The 16,370-nt window shown below is 35.5% G+C and overlaps 1 protein-coding gene across 6 annotated transcripts in view; it reads left to right on the forward strand.

Moving 5' to 3' along the window:
- FAT1 (FAT atypical cadherin 1) overlaps positions 1-16,370 on the forward strand; it is a 105,499-nt gene that overhangs the window by 37,601 nt on the left and 51,528 nt on the right. For 5 of the 6 annotated variants that reach the window (XM_063402075.1, XM_063402070.1, XM_063402073.1 and 2 more), the window contains exons 3-4: positions 1,182-1,496; positions 16,211-16,272. In XM_063402075.1, coding sequence (XP_063258145.1) covers positions 1,182-1,496; positions 16,211-16,272 — 377 coding nt within the window. Of the gene's footprint in view, positions 1-1,181; positions 1,497-8,290; positions 9,053-16,210; positions 16,273-16,370 lie in introns of those variants that run through there. The other variant, XM_063402076.1, reaches the window with a different exon arrangement.

The raw sequence follows: 16,370 nt of genomic DNA on the forward strand, positions 1-16,370 counted from the left end.
TGATAGTTTGACTCATCTTGGCTCCAGTCCCGATTAGTCCTGGTGTGTGAGTGTATAACAAATAGTAAGAGCCATGACAAAGCCCTTCAAAATTTCCACTGAAATGGTTGCAAGGGCTTACTCTCTTCCTCATCCTGACATGCATCAGGTTGATCTTAAGTTCCATTTAGAAAATGTCTCAAATCAGACACCCTGTAGGAGTGACTGGATCAGGAGGAGGAAAGTGTGAAGTTTTATTGTGCCATGGCTCCATGACTGTATTTAATATTCATCCCCCATCTTATGGGTTACACCATATCACATACCCTTTTGACACATGCATAATATGGCTGTACCTGCAGAGTAAGCTACTTATGAAAATGAAGTTGTATTTCTTCATGCTGCGTAAATTCTTTAGTCAGTTCTGGCTTAGACAATCTCCTATAGGCTCAGCAGAGTGCTTTTCATTAAGTTTGTGAATTGTATAGTAGTTCCTTATTTGGTAATTCATTTTATGTTTGTAAGATTGAGCAGATTTTTGCCCCTATTTTTGCTGCCTTCCATTTCTAGAGTAATGGCAACCATTGGTTAGTCCTAACGTGGCAAAGGTTAGCTTTGGTATAACTTGTTTTCTTTTCGGTGCCATGTCTTATGCAAACATAAATCAGCATGTTAAGGAAGTTTAGTCAAATAAATAATTTCGTCACAGAGATAAAAATGTTTCACATTTTAGTAGTTGCTCATTAATATGAATAATAGTAAAGACCTCAAGAGTTTGGCATCTAAATGTTTAATATGGTATAAAATTTACTGTAATGAGTAAAGAGGGTCATTCAAGTTCTAAGAGATTGAATTACATATTTGATTTAATCTTTTAGGCAAAACTGATTTTATGAATAGTGCTGACTGGTCTGATGTATTCCAAAAGATATTGGAAAGGAGATCAAGTAATATATTTTTAAATATGTGATGCATAATTAGTGAAAGCTGTTAGATAGTAATTTTATTTTTTGTGGCTTCAGATTAGCCTTAATATGTTTGTGTATGTATGTTAGCACACATTGTGGAATCGGAGTTTGGTTATTTGGAACTTGTATTCATTTTGATTTATTAATTTATTTGAACTTGTTGCTTACTGTATTTTTACACATTTCTGCATACTTATTGAGCATTTTCTATTTAACTTTCTTCCCATTTAACAGGTATTATTGAGACTGCAGATCTCCTGGATCGTGAGACTACTTCGCATTACTGGCTCACTGTTTATGCAACAGACCAAGGCGTTGTGCCTTTATCATCTTTCATTGAAATCTACATAGAAGTTGGGGATGTTAATGATAATGCTCCTCAGACCACAGAACCAGTTTATTACCCAGAGATCATGGAAAACTCGCCTAAAGATGTATCTGTCATTCAGATTGAGGCATTTGATCCAGACTCGAGCTCAAGTGAGAAGTTAACCTACAAGATTACAAGTGGAAATCCACAGGGATTCTTCTCAATAAACCCCAAAACTGGTAAGTACAACACAGTGTTTTATTTTATGTATTAATAAACTAATGTATTTGCATAAATGCATAAATCAGGTGAAATCAAAATCCTTGGTTTAACATTAAAAACATGCTTTCACAATACCTGGAATTAAGCTGGTGGCTTGGGCTGTGTCAATATTAGTAAGTTATACAAATATGTAGAAAAGGATATAAGAATGAAGCACTTAGTTCAAAGTACTTGACATCCACATCAAGCATGTTTTGTGAAGGCTTACTTCTGGGTAGCTCCCCTCTAGAATGGTCAATGTCCATGCATTTTTATACTGCAGTAAGTATACAGTAAAACCCCATATTTTAGTTTAGTTTCATCCAAGTTGTGTTTAGTTGTCTTCAACGTTTCATGTATAGTTTTTTTGTCAAACTTTTTTTTTTTTGGGGGGGGGGGGGGGGGGGACGCGTTGTGTTAGTCTAAGCAAAATAAGCCTTTTATTACCTGCAGACTCACTTGTCCTACAGTCAGAAGGTACTTTCTTTGTAATTAAATATTGCTGCTGATAGAAATACATAATTTGGAGGATTATTTTCCGGTATGGTTTTTATGCAATGAAAAGAAAGAGTCTGAGTTCACTGGTTATTTGGAAAGCTTAAGAAAAAAACATTAAGGTTTTAACAGAGGAGTCCAAACACAAGAACCAGGTAACCTTTTAGTAAGTGATATGCAGATAATGAAAGGTATGTAGGACAGACAGATGGGAGGCAAAATAATCAGTCTTAACTGAAGCTACACAGTAATTTTGAAGATATTTTAAGGGTTGCCTACCATCCCTTCCACTTGAATGTGGAGAAAATAATGCATATAATACTGAATGTTTTTCCCACAATTTATGCCTAGAGAAGAGCTTGGGTTTTTTGCCCGGTTGTGCCCAGCTTAGCTTTTTATATGTTACGTTTAGGTATGATTTCACAGTAAAAATTGAGAGATGCTTCTAATTCATTCATCAAGATTTTTTTTCTCTCACAATTCAGAGAGTTTAGATTAGAGGTCCTGCAGAGGTGTAGTGAACAACTTTAATCTGTTACAAACCCAGTAAGTACAAGGGAGTCATAGAAGCTTTATTAATTTAGCTCTTGCCCATTCATGGAAGCAATTTCAAGGGACTTAAAGCAAAAATGGAGGGAAGAAAATATGTTTTGAAGGATATGGCCTTCATTTTGGTTTGTAGTTATTTCAGCTCAGGGTATGAAAGACTTGTGTGCTTTATCAATTGTAACTGCTGCATCAGTAAAGCTGTTGAGTGCAAACACAGGTAAGTTATTTGGGTTATTTCTGCCAATAATTCCTTTGTCAGCATGTGCTACGTCTGTGAAAGCACTGCCAAGAGGGACATATGAAACAGCTATAGCAACACAAGATATTTAGTATAGTTAAAGCTTTCATCTAAACACCATGTTTACAAAATGCTGGTTTTGGAGAAAAGGGAGCTGACAAGTAAAACAAGAAAAATTCAACCACATTCTTCTAAAGTGAATGCAGAAAGTGTTTGTATGCGTTATTTCTATTTAGTTTGCTCTGTGTCTCTGTTTTCTCTTATTGTACATGATGTAAAAGGAAAAAAAGCCTGCTTTTTTATCTACTTCCTTGTCCTTTCTGATTTTGAAAAGTACTTTTGCCTGCCACTTTGGTATTTTTTGTTGTCTCAATATAATACTGATAAAATGGGAGTAAAATTGACTGCGAGTTGGGTGGAAAAAAGTGAGTGACTGCAGTATTCAAACTTCAAAGGAACATAAATTCTATCTTCATTCATTTCATCATTACTGTATAACTGGCCAGTTATGTTTCGTTATTCTTTCCTTAAATATTCCTGCAGGTTATTTTGTCTTCCTTTTTCTTATCTTCTTTTCCTCCCCCTTCTGCCCCCTGTATCATCAGATGGCATTTTCCAAACCATGTTTTGAAAAAAGACACTTCAGTACCTCCCTTGTCGAAGTTTTGACATAAAGAAATATCTTTATTCCTATTTAACGGGTGAAAGAATTAGGGCACTGGGAGATTGTGACTTGTCTTTGGCCAGAGTTTGCAGTTTTCCATGTCAGTTGCTTACTGTGATCACATTTATGTTAGAAAGGGACCTTGAGAGAGAGAGCTCAACACACTAGATGGTGAAGTGATAAGGAACACTTAATAGAAAAGGCATAAAGATTTTCTGTCAAGAGAGTTTCTTACCTGCCTTTGTTGTAGCATACATACAGTAGAGGCACGTAGTGCAAGCCACAGTCCTTCTCAGCTTGGCGTTAAAGAAAAAAAGGTAGAAGGGCAGCTGGAAATAATTAAATCATTATACTTCAGAACAAGCACTGGGAATAAAAGAATCTCCCTCTGATTTACATGCAGCAGAAGGAAATTTTTTTTTCCCCTCAATATAGTTAAAGGCCCAGGGTTAGTGCGATTCATACCACATTTCACTGGTGTCTATTACTGTTAAAATTGTAATGCTAGATAGACATGCTTCTAGACAGACATCTGAAACACAGTGAAAGGGAAAAGGTGGGCAGAGAAGGGAAACTTGTTCCTAGAGTGTGCTCAGATGGATATTAAAAAGCTAGCTCATATAGATTGTCTTCCCATTAAATAGGACCCTGAATTTCATGTGCCCTAAAGGGCCATACTGCCTGTCCTGTACATGGCCAGTTGGAAACTGTTGCTCTGCCGTGGCACTAACATAGTGGTCAAGTTTTGACTGAGGTTATCAGGTTTGTAAGTTCTCAAGACTCTCTTCTGTCTATCAGATATTGAATATATTTAATCTGAATAGCTCTTATTTGGTGTGAAAGTGTTTTCAATAGAATTGACGTGTTAAGGAGTTGAAAAAACACTTTAAAAGACACTAGTTATTTTTCTAGTTATAACACAGTGCATTTTATCTTCCCCAATCAATTAAAAGAGGGCTCAACTGAAGAGTGTGTTTGACTGGAATTGGAGAGATCAAGTCCTGTCTTGTTTGCTGATGTGTATATATTATCCTTGTTGTGTTGTGAAGTTATCACACTGTAAGGTACTTGTCCAAGGAAGAGAAATCTTCCCCAGGGCTCCAAGTTTCCCTTCAAACCACTGGGGAGATAGGGCTGGAATATGACTCAAGTGTTTTTAATTCTATCCTGTTGTAGTGTTGAAAGTGACAGTATGAGTTAAGTATGTGCTGTTGTGCATCCCCAAAGGTGAGTTGAGGACTGTAATGGCATTCAGTTCAAGTCAACTAAAAGCTAGTGTTGGGATTCTTAAAATATGTGGCAAGTGTTAAAAATATGTTTCAGGTGGTCATGTGTTGTTATCTCCTCTCCTGGTCCAAGATCCATTGTTTCCTTTCTCTTTATAAAATTTAATGCTATGATAATGTGGTCCATGGCTAGAATTCCCACACATAGTAGTAATGCAGATTATAAATAGAAACAACCTATATGTGACCTGTGTCAAGTGAAACACTGCGTTCTCTTTTCCTGATGTAGCGAATGCATTTCTAGAATTTTGTGGACTCCAGACTAAGATGTCTTAATACAATAATCCTGAATTTTGAGAAACTCAGTGACGTGGATCTTTGTAGGATATAGTTCATCTTTCACAAAAAGAAGAGATTTCTTTATTGACTGACTGATCTGTTTCTCAGAAATGCTACTGGCTTAAGTAGTATCTACATCCTCTACTGCAATCTGTTTCCAGGTATCCCCTTCAGTAAATCTTCACTGACACTTAAAAACATCTTTTATATTTCAAATAATTACAAAATAACTATAAATAACTATAAAATAATTATAAAATAATAAGAAGCACTGCTAAATTTTTCTTTGCATGCTATTTCACTTCTTAGAACAATATATAACAGTACTTTTACATCACAGAACACTTTGTAATGTTTTCACATATTACTTGGTCTTTCATGAAAGCAAATAAAATAACATTTTATTTATCTTTGGTATTTCCACATAATGAAAAGAAAGTGCTGTACATATGAGCTGTCCAGGTAGAATAAAAATAGGTATATTATATAAAAATTATCATAATATTATTTGCCAGGAAGAATGAGAACAAAGACTTAATTCTACAACTGTCATGCTCAATCTGAACATAACTGTAGACAAACATGCAAATTATGATAACTACTTTAATATAACTTCTTGCAACATACCTTGTAATTAAATACAGAAGTAATTGACAAAGTGGAAGAGTTGCAACTCATGTTAATATGTTTAGGTGGGAAGAGTTGAAGTTGCACAATTTGTTAGCTGTTCTGAACACACATCCTGGGACTGTGGTTAATCTCAGCACTTAACACTAGAGCTATTGCACTGAGGCTCAGAGAAGATTTGCACTTAGCAACACTCATGTACAGCAAAGCATTATATAGCAGTAAACAAATTCTGGGATTTGTGCTTTGGAGCTCAAAATACATATACAATGCTTTTATAAGCACATGTAATACATATTGTACGTATAAAAGTGGTTTGATACTATTTCTGTTTCTTGCTTGTGAGCTTCTGTTATTTGCTTGTGAGCTTCTGTTATTTGCTTGTGAGCTATTTGGGTACTTGTAGAACCAAAAAGTTTTACACATCATGGATATAAACTCCATGGCTGTATTTACAAAATACAATTGGTTATTTTAATGTTTGAAATAACCTACTCAGTGTTTCTATTTTTCATGAACACAATCATCCTGAGTAGAAAAATTTATATTTTTCTTCATCTTTTTGCCTTTCATATTACAATATTTTAATATTACAATATCTTGTAAATATTATTGTAATAATTATTATTGTAACAATTATTATTGTAATGTATTATTGTAATAATTATTATTGTAATAATTATTATTGTAACTATTATTTATTATTATTATCAATTACAATTATTAATTAATTATTATCCCCAATTTAAAATGTGTGCTTACAGTTCCCCACAATGACATTGTCAACCAAATTCTTTTCCTATAATTGTTTCCTGGTTTGTATTTTTCTTCTAGCTTTACTTTTTAAATTGTGGGGTGGGAAACATCCATGTGAAATTAGAAGAAAGTTATTAACTTTTAAATTAATAACTCAGCAAGTCACATGTAAGACATGGAAATTCAAGAGCTAGGGAGAACTTCCTTAATTGCTTTAGAACTAGAGACATTAGGCTGAACTCTCTCTAAACAAAAAAGCTCACTGAATTCCCTGAACCCTGTATCAGTTTCCATATGGATGAAATAGTTTTGCTGTGCCATGTTTTTAAAATATGGTTTCTGCTCAGTGTTACAGGCTCTATATGATGAATATCTCAAAGATTGCTGAGTTAAGGTGCCTGAAAGGTTATACTGCTTTATAAGTGGCAGCATGCACACTAGAATGGCAAAATCTGCATTTGCATGGAGGAAGGAGTTCCAGCTTTCCTTAGTATTACTGAGCAAGAAAATGGAATCCTAACCAGGTATCCATATAGCGCATCCATAATATAAGGATACTCTTTTTGTATTACCTTGCACATACATTTAGGCTAGAAATAATTCCTGATCTTTTGCACAATTAGTATGCTTCTTTACACTTCTCCAGGACTTCTGTTATATTTGTTGTGCCAACCAGATTAGGCTTGGGGAAGGAATCAGGGCTGGGTAGCAAAAAACACTTTCTTGAGAAGTCATGCCTTACCTCAGAAATTTAAAACAAAAATAGCAAATGAGGAAGGGAGGTACCTAATATTGCCCCATATAACAATTTTGATTCAGATTGGCAGGAATGCTGATTGCAAAAGTACAGCTTTCTATGCTTTTAATAAAACCTGGTATGAAAGAGATGCGTATTTCTCAAAACTAGACTTGGGTTCACAACCTGGACAGGAGGATGCCAGAATAATTTTGAGTTGTTAATTTTCTCACATTTAGGTTTTGCACATATAAAATAGAAAGAATTGCATGACCTAGTTACTTGGGAGTGTTGTAAAGATATATTAATATATATTAAGGGCTTTGGTATTATTATGAGAATGTTATGGACATATCTTTGAAGAAATTAGTAGTCCTACAGTGTAGGAGGTAGTCCATTTAGATAAGGATATTGGTTGGGGAAGTCAGCAGAAGCTTTGAGTAATTGCCTCTTCCAGAACATCACTGTATCCTGTGCATTTTACACAGTAACCTTTAAAGCAGTGTGTGTGTGTCTGATTTGGAGACTGAAGTGTAATGGGAAATGGGTACAGCTGCAAACAACTTCCATGGGTTTCCGATAACACTGGAGAATTAGTGAGGAAATGAAGGGTCAGTGACCACAGAGTAGTATTGGCTTCATTTTAACAAAGGAAGTCTTTGTTGTTTAACTACTTGTGGTTTTTAATCCAAATTGACGTAATATTTTGGAACTTGGATAAAACCAATGTTAGTATATTGCACGCTTACGTGATTTAAAATGAAATAAAGATCAAAATGCTGAATTTTTTAATGTAACTTCTGTAGCTGGTAAACAATGCCAGGCTCTGTTATTGTTCAGAGTTAATTACTGAAGGCATTTGAGCTTTGAATTGATGTGGCTTTTGAAGGCAAGAGTATTTTCACAAAGTAAGCAGAGAGGTAACAAAAATTTATAGTGTTCTGTTGATAGTAAGATCAAAGTTCATTCTAGAGGAAATGTATCATCACTTATTAGTTTCCTTAAAGTAACTGCGAGCTTTGTTGTTCAGTTTTTCATTCAAAATTATTTTAGCTATTTGTTATTATTTATTAAATACAATTTTTTGTGATTTTATCTTATACTGCTTTTGACTTACAATTCTTTTATCTTTTGTATAACAGAAACTAGGAAAAAATTATGAATGACAGCGAAACTGGAGTTACCCTAAATGCCTTCCAGGACTGATAATGCAGGATCATAGACATTTTAATGTAGCTATTTGAATGTTTGTTGTTATTTATATAGTCTTTTCCATTATCTCCCAAATAATTTTACTGCTGGAAAAATTACTGCAGAAAAAGTTAATACCACTGTCTTAGTAAATCCAGACTAAAAATAATGTGGTCAGTGACTAATTAGAATATACAAAACTACATGGTTTACTTTTAGTTAGATAGATCTGTGGAATTTTCTACAATTATATGATCAATAAACATTGATTTTACACTCCATTTGAAATCTAGCAGAAATGGAAGCTCTACAGTGTTTGTTGTATTGGATGGCTTAGCTGTTTATGTAAATTATTTTTTCTTACTTATGCTGTACATAAATAGTCTTTGGTGGGTTGCTTGTCTTGGCTTCATGCTCAGATCACAAATATGATTAATGAGTATTCTGCTCAGCAAATTCCAGGATGCTGTTAAAATAGTTCAGGTAAGTGACTCAACTTCAGATGTGCACCTTGCTCTTATACTTTATAGTAATAGGACTGAGTAGTTAAATTGCCTGGTTACAGATAAACATGGTGCTTGGTGGTATGAAATATTAGCCATAGGATGAAGTAACCTACTTTTTGACCCTATATACAAAGCTTTCTGTCTTGGTAACAAGCTAATAAACACTGAGCTGGACTTGATGATCCTTGTGTGTCCCTTCCAACTCAGCGTATTCTGTGATATTACTGTACTTCAATAAATGTGCTGCACAGATACACCCTTATGAACAGGGTGTTACCCCTCGTTTGATGCAGTCCTGACTTGGGCAGGACTGAGATCTCAATTAGTGCTTCACTTTTCATGGAGTACTATTCAAAGGGCAAGAAGTATTATCTGGGACAAATGTGCCAACAGTGTTTTTTGTGGATGAAATCCGGAGCATATGTGCTAGCATTTGAAACAGGAATAAGGAAATACCTAAGTAAAAAGAAAAGCTGGTCTGAAGAGCAAATAGAATGTGTAGTTCTCAATGTGTTTCAGACTTCTCAGTCTGGAATTTACTTAGGTGTCTGTACACTGTGGGAGTGTCCTGTTGGCTTTTGCTTGAATGGCTGTACCTGAGAATTGAAGGGGAAAAGGCACCAGAACTGTGAAAGAGTCTACTAGTTGAGTGCCATCATGCTATACTTAACAGAAAGGGAGTAGTGACTTCATCAGAGTGTAGTGCAGTAGGTTTCCATTTTAATTTTTCTAAAGCTAGAGTGTTGTAATTAATTTGTAATTATGCGCATCAGGAAGTTTATGTAAGAAGTGCATTTAAACTATCCAGAAAAGTCTCCTAGCCACAGGCTTTGAGCTCTGTTAGCCAGAATGAATCTTTGTTACACACAGACAACTGCATAGCAAAGAAAGGTAAAATTCAAGAGGCCAGAGAGAACAAGCAAGTAACAGCAGAGCTAATGGGGAGAGTGTATGGCTAGGAGAATTGAAAGGGAACCCAAACTCTAAATTCTTCTTGAAAAGTGGTACCATTTTTGAGGCCTTTATTGAAAGAACAGTAATGATTGCTTTTAAGTGTTGTACTTGACCAGAAGAGGCATTTGCAGCCGTTTAAGGTGCTTGTAAATATATTCCTAGTTTCTCTTGGGACTGTATATTTACAATCATAATTCAGCATTAGAAAATTACTGGTGACAATTCTGTTGCTGGTTTTGATGAGAATTACTAAGGTGCTTAGAACAGGGAAGAGTTTAGGAATGACAAGCAAGTGAAATTGCTAAGGAATTATCTTTAAGCCTATGTAAACCAAAGTTCAGTTCCTTTATGATATACTTTCTCCAGTATGATAGCTTGTTACCACTATCTTTTTCTTTTTTAACTCAGCAGTCTGCCTTCATGGTGATGTTTGACAGTGGTGATATAATAGACTTTCTAGCTTATAATAGTCATATCAGTCGTGACATGGCTAGTAAGACAGAGTTCATTTTTTGCCAGCTGCAAAGCTGGATCTCTTCTTCAGTCCCTTTGCTATTAAGTTTGATCAACTTGCTTGCTCATATTAACTTGTTCATTTGGTTTGGTTGTGAAGCCATTTTTTGGCTTATGTAGAAACCAAGATTTGACTACAGTCTTGACAAAAAGCTTATCTGAACATCTTTAGAAAGAAAATGTGGGCCTTTTCTGATGGTCATTGATTGTACAGTAAGTCAGGTGTAAAACACAGTAGACTTGAAATCAGTTGAAAGAAGACTGGAAAAAAGTCATCTTTATGTGTCAGTGATAAAACAATCATGGATTATTGTTTTATCAGTAATTTTGTTCATATTTTGGAAAGTGCTGAGATATCTGAAGTTGAAAATGGTGTCATAAGAGATCTTTCAGACAGTGAGACTTGACACTTGCTGTATTATGAAAGATGTCTAATGTTTCCTCCTCACCTAGTACTTCTGTGAGGAGGAAACTGCTGATTCCCGTGAACTTCTTAGTCTGTCACAAAAAAAAAAGTAAGATATATTCCTCTGTCTAGAAGGGAAAGCTGTCTTGAAGGATACAGTACACTGAGGAAGATTAGTAGGAAACCCTGCCTTGAAGTGAGACAGTATCTCTATCATTTGAAGAGACATAATTGGTCTTCAATTACAGAATATTTGCTGTAATTTGCTCACTGCTTTTGGGCTGTGTTACGCAGTAGTTAATATGATTACCATTACAGCCATATGTGAATTTACAATCCATACTTCCTTCTAATATTAAACTGATTTACATATTAAGACCTTGTAAACAGATCTGAAGGTATAACAATATGTTAAAAGTAAAAAAAAAGAAAATCCTTTAACATTCACTAGTCATTTGTTGGTTTGGGGGTTGAAGTGGGGGAACAAGAGCTAAAATAATAATTGACTAAATTGCAGTAATCATGACTGAGATTTTAAGTGATAAATGACTGATGCAGTCCAGAGAAACTATGTCTGCTGGTTAGTTATGATTTGCATTTAACACAGATGACAAAAAGCACATTGACCAAATATGGCCTCCTTCATAATTAGTTTATGACTTGTATCTGTTGAAGTTAGTGATAAAAAATTGTATAGCTGCTTCCTTCATTCTTAACTGCCAATGCATTCAAAGCTCAGAGAGACACTATTTCTTTTCATATGCTGCAGTTCAAATAGTGTTACACTAATTCAAATCAAGTCTATCAGTTCAAACTCATTGGGGGCAGCATAGTATGCTTGGCGTCTGCGTTAGTCTTTTGGTTCATTATGGGGGTTACCCATGTCTAATAGGCAAACTATCTCCCAGCTCCAGAATCTTCATCATCTTAAGCTGAATGTGCAGTTGGAAAATCCGCAGGTATTTGTGAAAGCACAAATGTATGGGGATGCATGATGTATGCACAGCAGGATGAAAACTTCAAGCCATCTTCCTCTGCTTGCAAAGACCTCTTTTTCTGATGCCACTTCTTTCATCACTGAGATAATTCATGCCATAAAGATAGCTAACAGATAATTCTTAAAACAGTGTCCACCCAATTGTCCACCCAATGATTTTTGAAAGATATTGCCATTTCAGCATTGAATGAAAATTGTTGTTGATGTGCTAGTCTTCAGAAAGAGATAATATGATGAAGATGGGATATGAAATAAATGAACCCATATGAAATAAATCCCTGCTAATATCTGATCTCTGGTGCTAATTTCTGTTCCAAATGTAGCAGTTTTATTTCCATTTACATAATTGTATGCTGTAGTTGCATTTTAGGATGTTTGTTTTGCTATTACTTAAAATAGAAATCTGAGGTAAGTTTTATCTGAATGCAGTTGTGCTCCTCTTAGTTTTTGGGTAGACCTCAAATAGACAGCAGGTATCCCCAGAACGTAAACTCAAATAAGGAATGAAGGGAGAGTACAGTTGTATTTGCTCCTAGTGCAGGTTGTTTTGTTTTGTTTGTTACAGATGTTTACAGTTAGTTTCAGTTGATTCTAGTAGCTCTCCAGCTAGTGAGGCAGAGCAGCTAGGATTTATCCAAAGGCTTTCTAAATTATTAAGTTGCTGTTGTGAAAATGTTTCTGATGAGGCAAGTTTTTTAATATTACTGCTTAGACAAATTACATCAATTCACTAGAGATACCATTTCCTCATCATTATCTTAGAAATGTTTTTTATAAACCATTTTGTATTTCTCAGGAATGCTTGACCCATCTTGCCATAGTGACATTGATTTCAGGTGAAATAATAGTCAGTGATGTGACTGGAGCTTATTGTTCCTGTTGGTTTTGGGAGAGGGGGACTGTTTAAAGGAGGCAGAAGCAAAATGCAAGAATATGACTACAAAACAGTGCTCTGAGTCAGTTTTGTTTTGAAATACAGTGGTTTGTCACAGTGACCTGTTTCTCACACATGCTATTATTTCATTCAGCAATAAACACATTCTCCCCACCTCATAGCAAGGATTTCAAAACTGAATGTTGTATACTTCTTCAGAGCTTAACTGAAATCTTTTGCTTACCACTTCTTTGGGGATGTGGTGTGTGCATAAGTGTGGTCATGCTTAGAAAAGAGAAGGAATTCAATCAAAAAAACTTAAGATCAGAGCAGAGTGGTGGCTTTTGTTGCAGGGAGCTGACTTACGTTAGGTCCAGAGATTCTCCCCAGCCCTCTTTAACAGGCAGTCACAGTGCACAGGAGCACTTGACCTTATTATCACAGCTGTAGTCCAGGAAAGCTCTTCAACAATGGATGAAATCTGTTGGTGCAGCATTAAACATTCTGTAACAGAAAAACCTGGCAAAAATAGAAAAGTGTAGTGATTGCAATAATCAAACCTTTTATAGTCTTAAGCTGAAGTGAAACACTTCACTGAAGCTAAATTTGCACTTAGGAAAGTGTCCAGCAGTAAAGAGTTAAATAAAAAGAATGTCATGCATGTGTATGTGATTCTAAATCCAGAAGTGTTACATTTCCTTTGTTGGCATTAGTTTCTGCTGAATATACAGGATATATATGGTGAAGACTAAGCCCTTCTGTTATTGGTCTGAAGTGTTTTAACAGAAGTGTGGCATGCTTGACTGAAAAGACTGGAGGTTTTAACAGATCAAAGCATGTATATTTTGTTCTTGCTGGATATTTTTCTGCTTACCCATTTGAGTTGTATTGACCAACTTCATTAACAGGAATTTTATCTGGAACAAGACTTCCTTTAAGAATCACTAGTCTGTAAAGTAGTGGTACATGGTAGAATTTTGGTTTGAGTGCTTAAAGCAAAAGCTTTTGAATGGTTTTTTGATTAATATATTTTTTCCTCCAAGTATTAATTGCCATCTTTAGGGGTGGCTCCAGTCTTCATGGCTCTTGATGAAAAATAAAATGGATAGGAAGCTATTAAAAGTGCCATTTTTCTGATCTCATGTAATTCTCTACTTGCTCATGCTGTGGGAGATAGTCTTATTATTGTCAGATGATGTAGACTAACTATTGAATATTCAGGGAAATGCAAGCATCATGAAGTATTTCTGCTAGGATTGCCTTGTTTTTCCTGTGTTTTTTCAGATTTTCCCCATGTTCAACCCAGCTGTTCAACAGTCAACTCCTTTAGTGGCTATGCTGCAATCTACCCTTTTCTCTTGTAACTGTGGTGAGCCTTGAGATTAATGCTTCATGGGAGGGCTTGTGCTGGCTTTTTACAGAGGTACTCAGTAGAAAGAGGTTTTAGGAGAACTTGTGTTTTCTCAAGTCACCTGCAAGTCCCTTTGCTTTGAAGGAAGCAGATGAGGTGGCTGTGCCACTTGTGCACTTCCAATTAACAGTCCTATTCTGTTTCCTATAGAGCCTGTGGAAAGAAATACGTTGCCCAGACTTCGGCAGAAATAAACTTTTTAGAATATGTGACAATAAATATTTTCAGCGGTCATTGTTCACGGCTCTGTAATATCCATGTGAAAATGTTACCTCAAGAACATTAATAGGCAACTGTCCCATCATCTTCTCTTTCTTCCCCTGCCCCTTTCTAAATTCACAGTAATAGTGCAACTTTTTTCCTTGTTGCTTGTTTGGTTTGTTTGTTTTGGGTTTTCGTATGTTTTAATTTTCATTCCCCCTTTCTTTGTAACTAAGGACAATTACTTCATAATACCAAAAGATATATCCTAACAATAGCAATCTTGTATGTGCTATAAAAGCATTAAAATGTAAAGCAGGAGAAGATGACACATCTTTGTCTAGAATACTACATAAATAATGGATTTGATATGATGCAAATAAAATTGCTGGAAAAACAAGGGCAGATTTGATCCTAATTGAAACAGCTGTTATTTGTACTGTCTGTATTTTGGAGAATAGTTGTTTGAACATTTGACAGCTGTAATATTGCCTTATATAGATTTTATTCGTATTATTTAGTACAGGCTGTCTATTTTGTTGGGATAAGTAGACTACAGATGTTTTTGTCAGAAGCAGTGAGTAGCTATGCACCTGTGGTATACAATCCTGTTTCTCTTGGCCTTTCTCTTTTAAATGAAATTAAAGTCTTTATTGCTTTTCTTACGTACTCTGCTTTTTATCAGCTGAGAGACAAAATTGAAGGCTTTTTTATTGTAGCGGGCCAGCTTTGAAAACTTTATAAGTGGATTTTAATTTTCCTTATATAAGGTCATATAAAAAAAAATGTAATTAGAAAATGGAACATGAAGTATGCCACCTCTATTTTGATCTCTATTTCATCCTTCATTGGGTAATTGTTTCCTTGTTTTCCAGTTGGACAATTAAGGATCAGGATGACTGCTTTCCTTTCACTATCAAAAGCTGGTATAGTTGGATAAAGTGTCTTCTGACATTGCAGTATCCTCTGTGTTGCTGCTTAGGAGAATATGGGATGCTTTGATCAGTAGTTGCTTAAGCTGGGCAAATCCAGAGCTTGGTGTTTGCTTCATGAAAGGCCAAGTTGGGTCTAGCAAGATTGACTAGCACAGGCTCAGTCCCACATGAGCACAGCAATGGATTTGTGGGGCCAACTTGGACGTGCAAAATGTTTAATGGCTTTGTGTAGCAAAGAATCTGAATTCTCTTGGGGCTGCATTTGTGACACACTTAACTCACACAACAGAAAATCATTCCACTATAACAGAGAGTTTACCAATTTTAACTTAATAGTTAAAATTCTGAACTAGGGAGAATTAGGGAGAATTAATTCAAATAAGATCCTTCTATATTAGATTTCACTGTCTTTTTGTTACCTCCTACTCTTTGACTTCCTTCATTTAAAGCCATCATGCATTCCTAATCTTGCATCAGGAGTGTATCAAAGTCTTGTGACAAAATATAACATCATGCATCAAAAACTTGTGGTTCTCTGCTATTGTCAACTGCAACAGTTTGCTTGTCATTGTGAAATCAAGCCGACACAGACAAATTGCTCTGTTTTTTCCACTGTTACTGCATCTCTTCAGGTTATTCTTCTTTTGCCTTTATCACTAATATTACAAATAGGTGTTTCTCCAGAAAAGATTAATAGTTAATTCAAATAATGTCCGTCAGCACCCTTTGAAGAAGGTGTATGAATGCCCTCTGAAAACAAGATTTCATCTGGGAGAATTGCATTCATTACTCTGTCAGAAACGTAACACTCACAGATGTGTTGGAACACTGAACTGTATTTGTCTTAAGTGTTAGAACAGCTTAGTTTTCAGATTGCAAAGAATATTTTCACAGCTTTTAAGGATTGGAAACCTCTCACCCCTTCCCTCAATGAAAGCATAAATTCTACAAAAATCAAAGTGGCCACCATAGAAGAAATTGATATTAAGGATATCAGTAACTGCTGATTTAACCTAACCTTCATTCAGATTATTTTCTTGAAGGATCTGATTAATTATTCTCTTATGTTTACAGGGCTAATTACAACCACATCCAGAAAACTAGATCGAGAGCAGCAGGGAGAGCACATACTGGAGGTAAATAATTTGTTTAGATTGCTGAAACGCAAGTGACTGTAAGTGCATTGCGCTTTTACAGAGAATTAGGTTTGCCAGGCTCGATAACTATATGAAGA

Source organism: Prinia subflava, chromosome 7 (assembly GCF_021018805.1).
Source record: "Prinia subflava isolate CZ2003 ecotype Zambia chromosome 7, Cam_Psub_1.2, whole genome shotgun sequence".
NCBI lineage: Eukaryota > Metazoa > Chordata > Aves > Passeriformes > Cisticolidae > Prinia > Prinia subflava.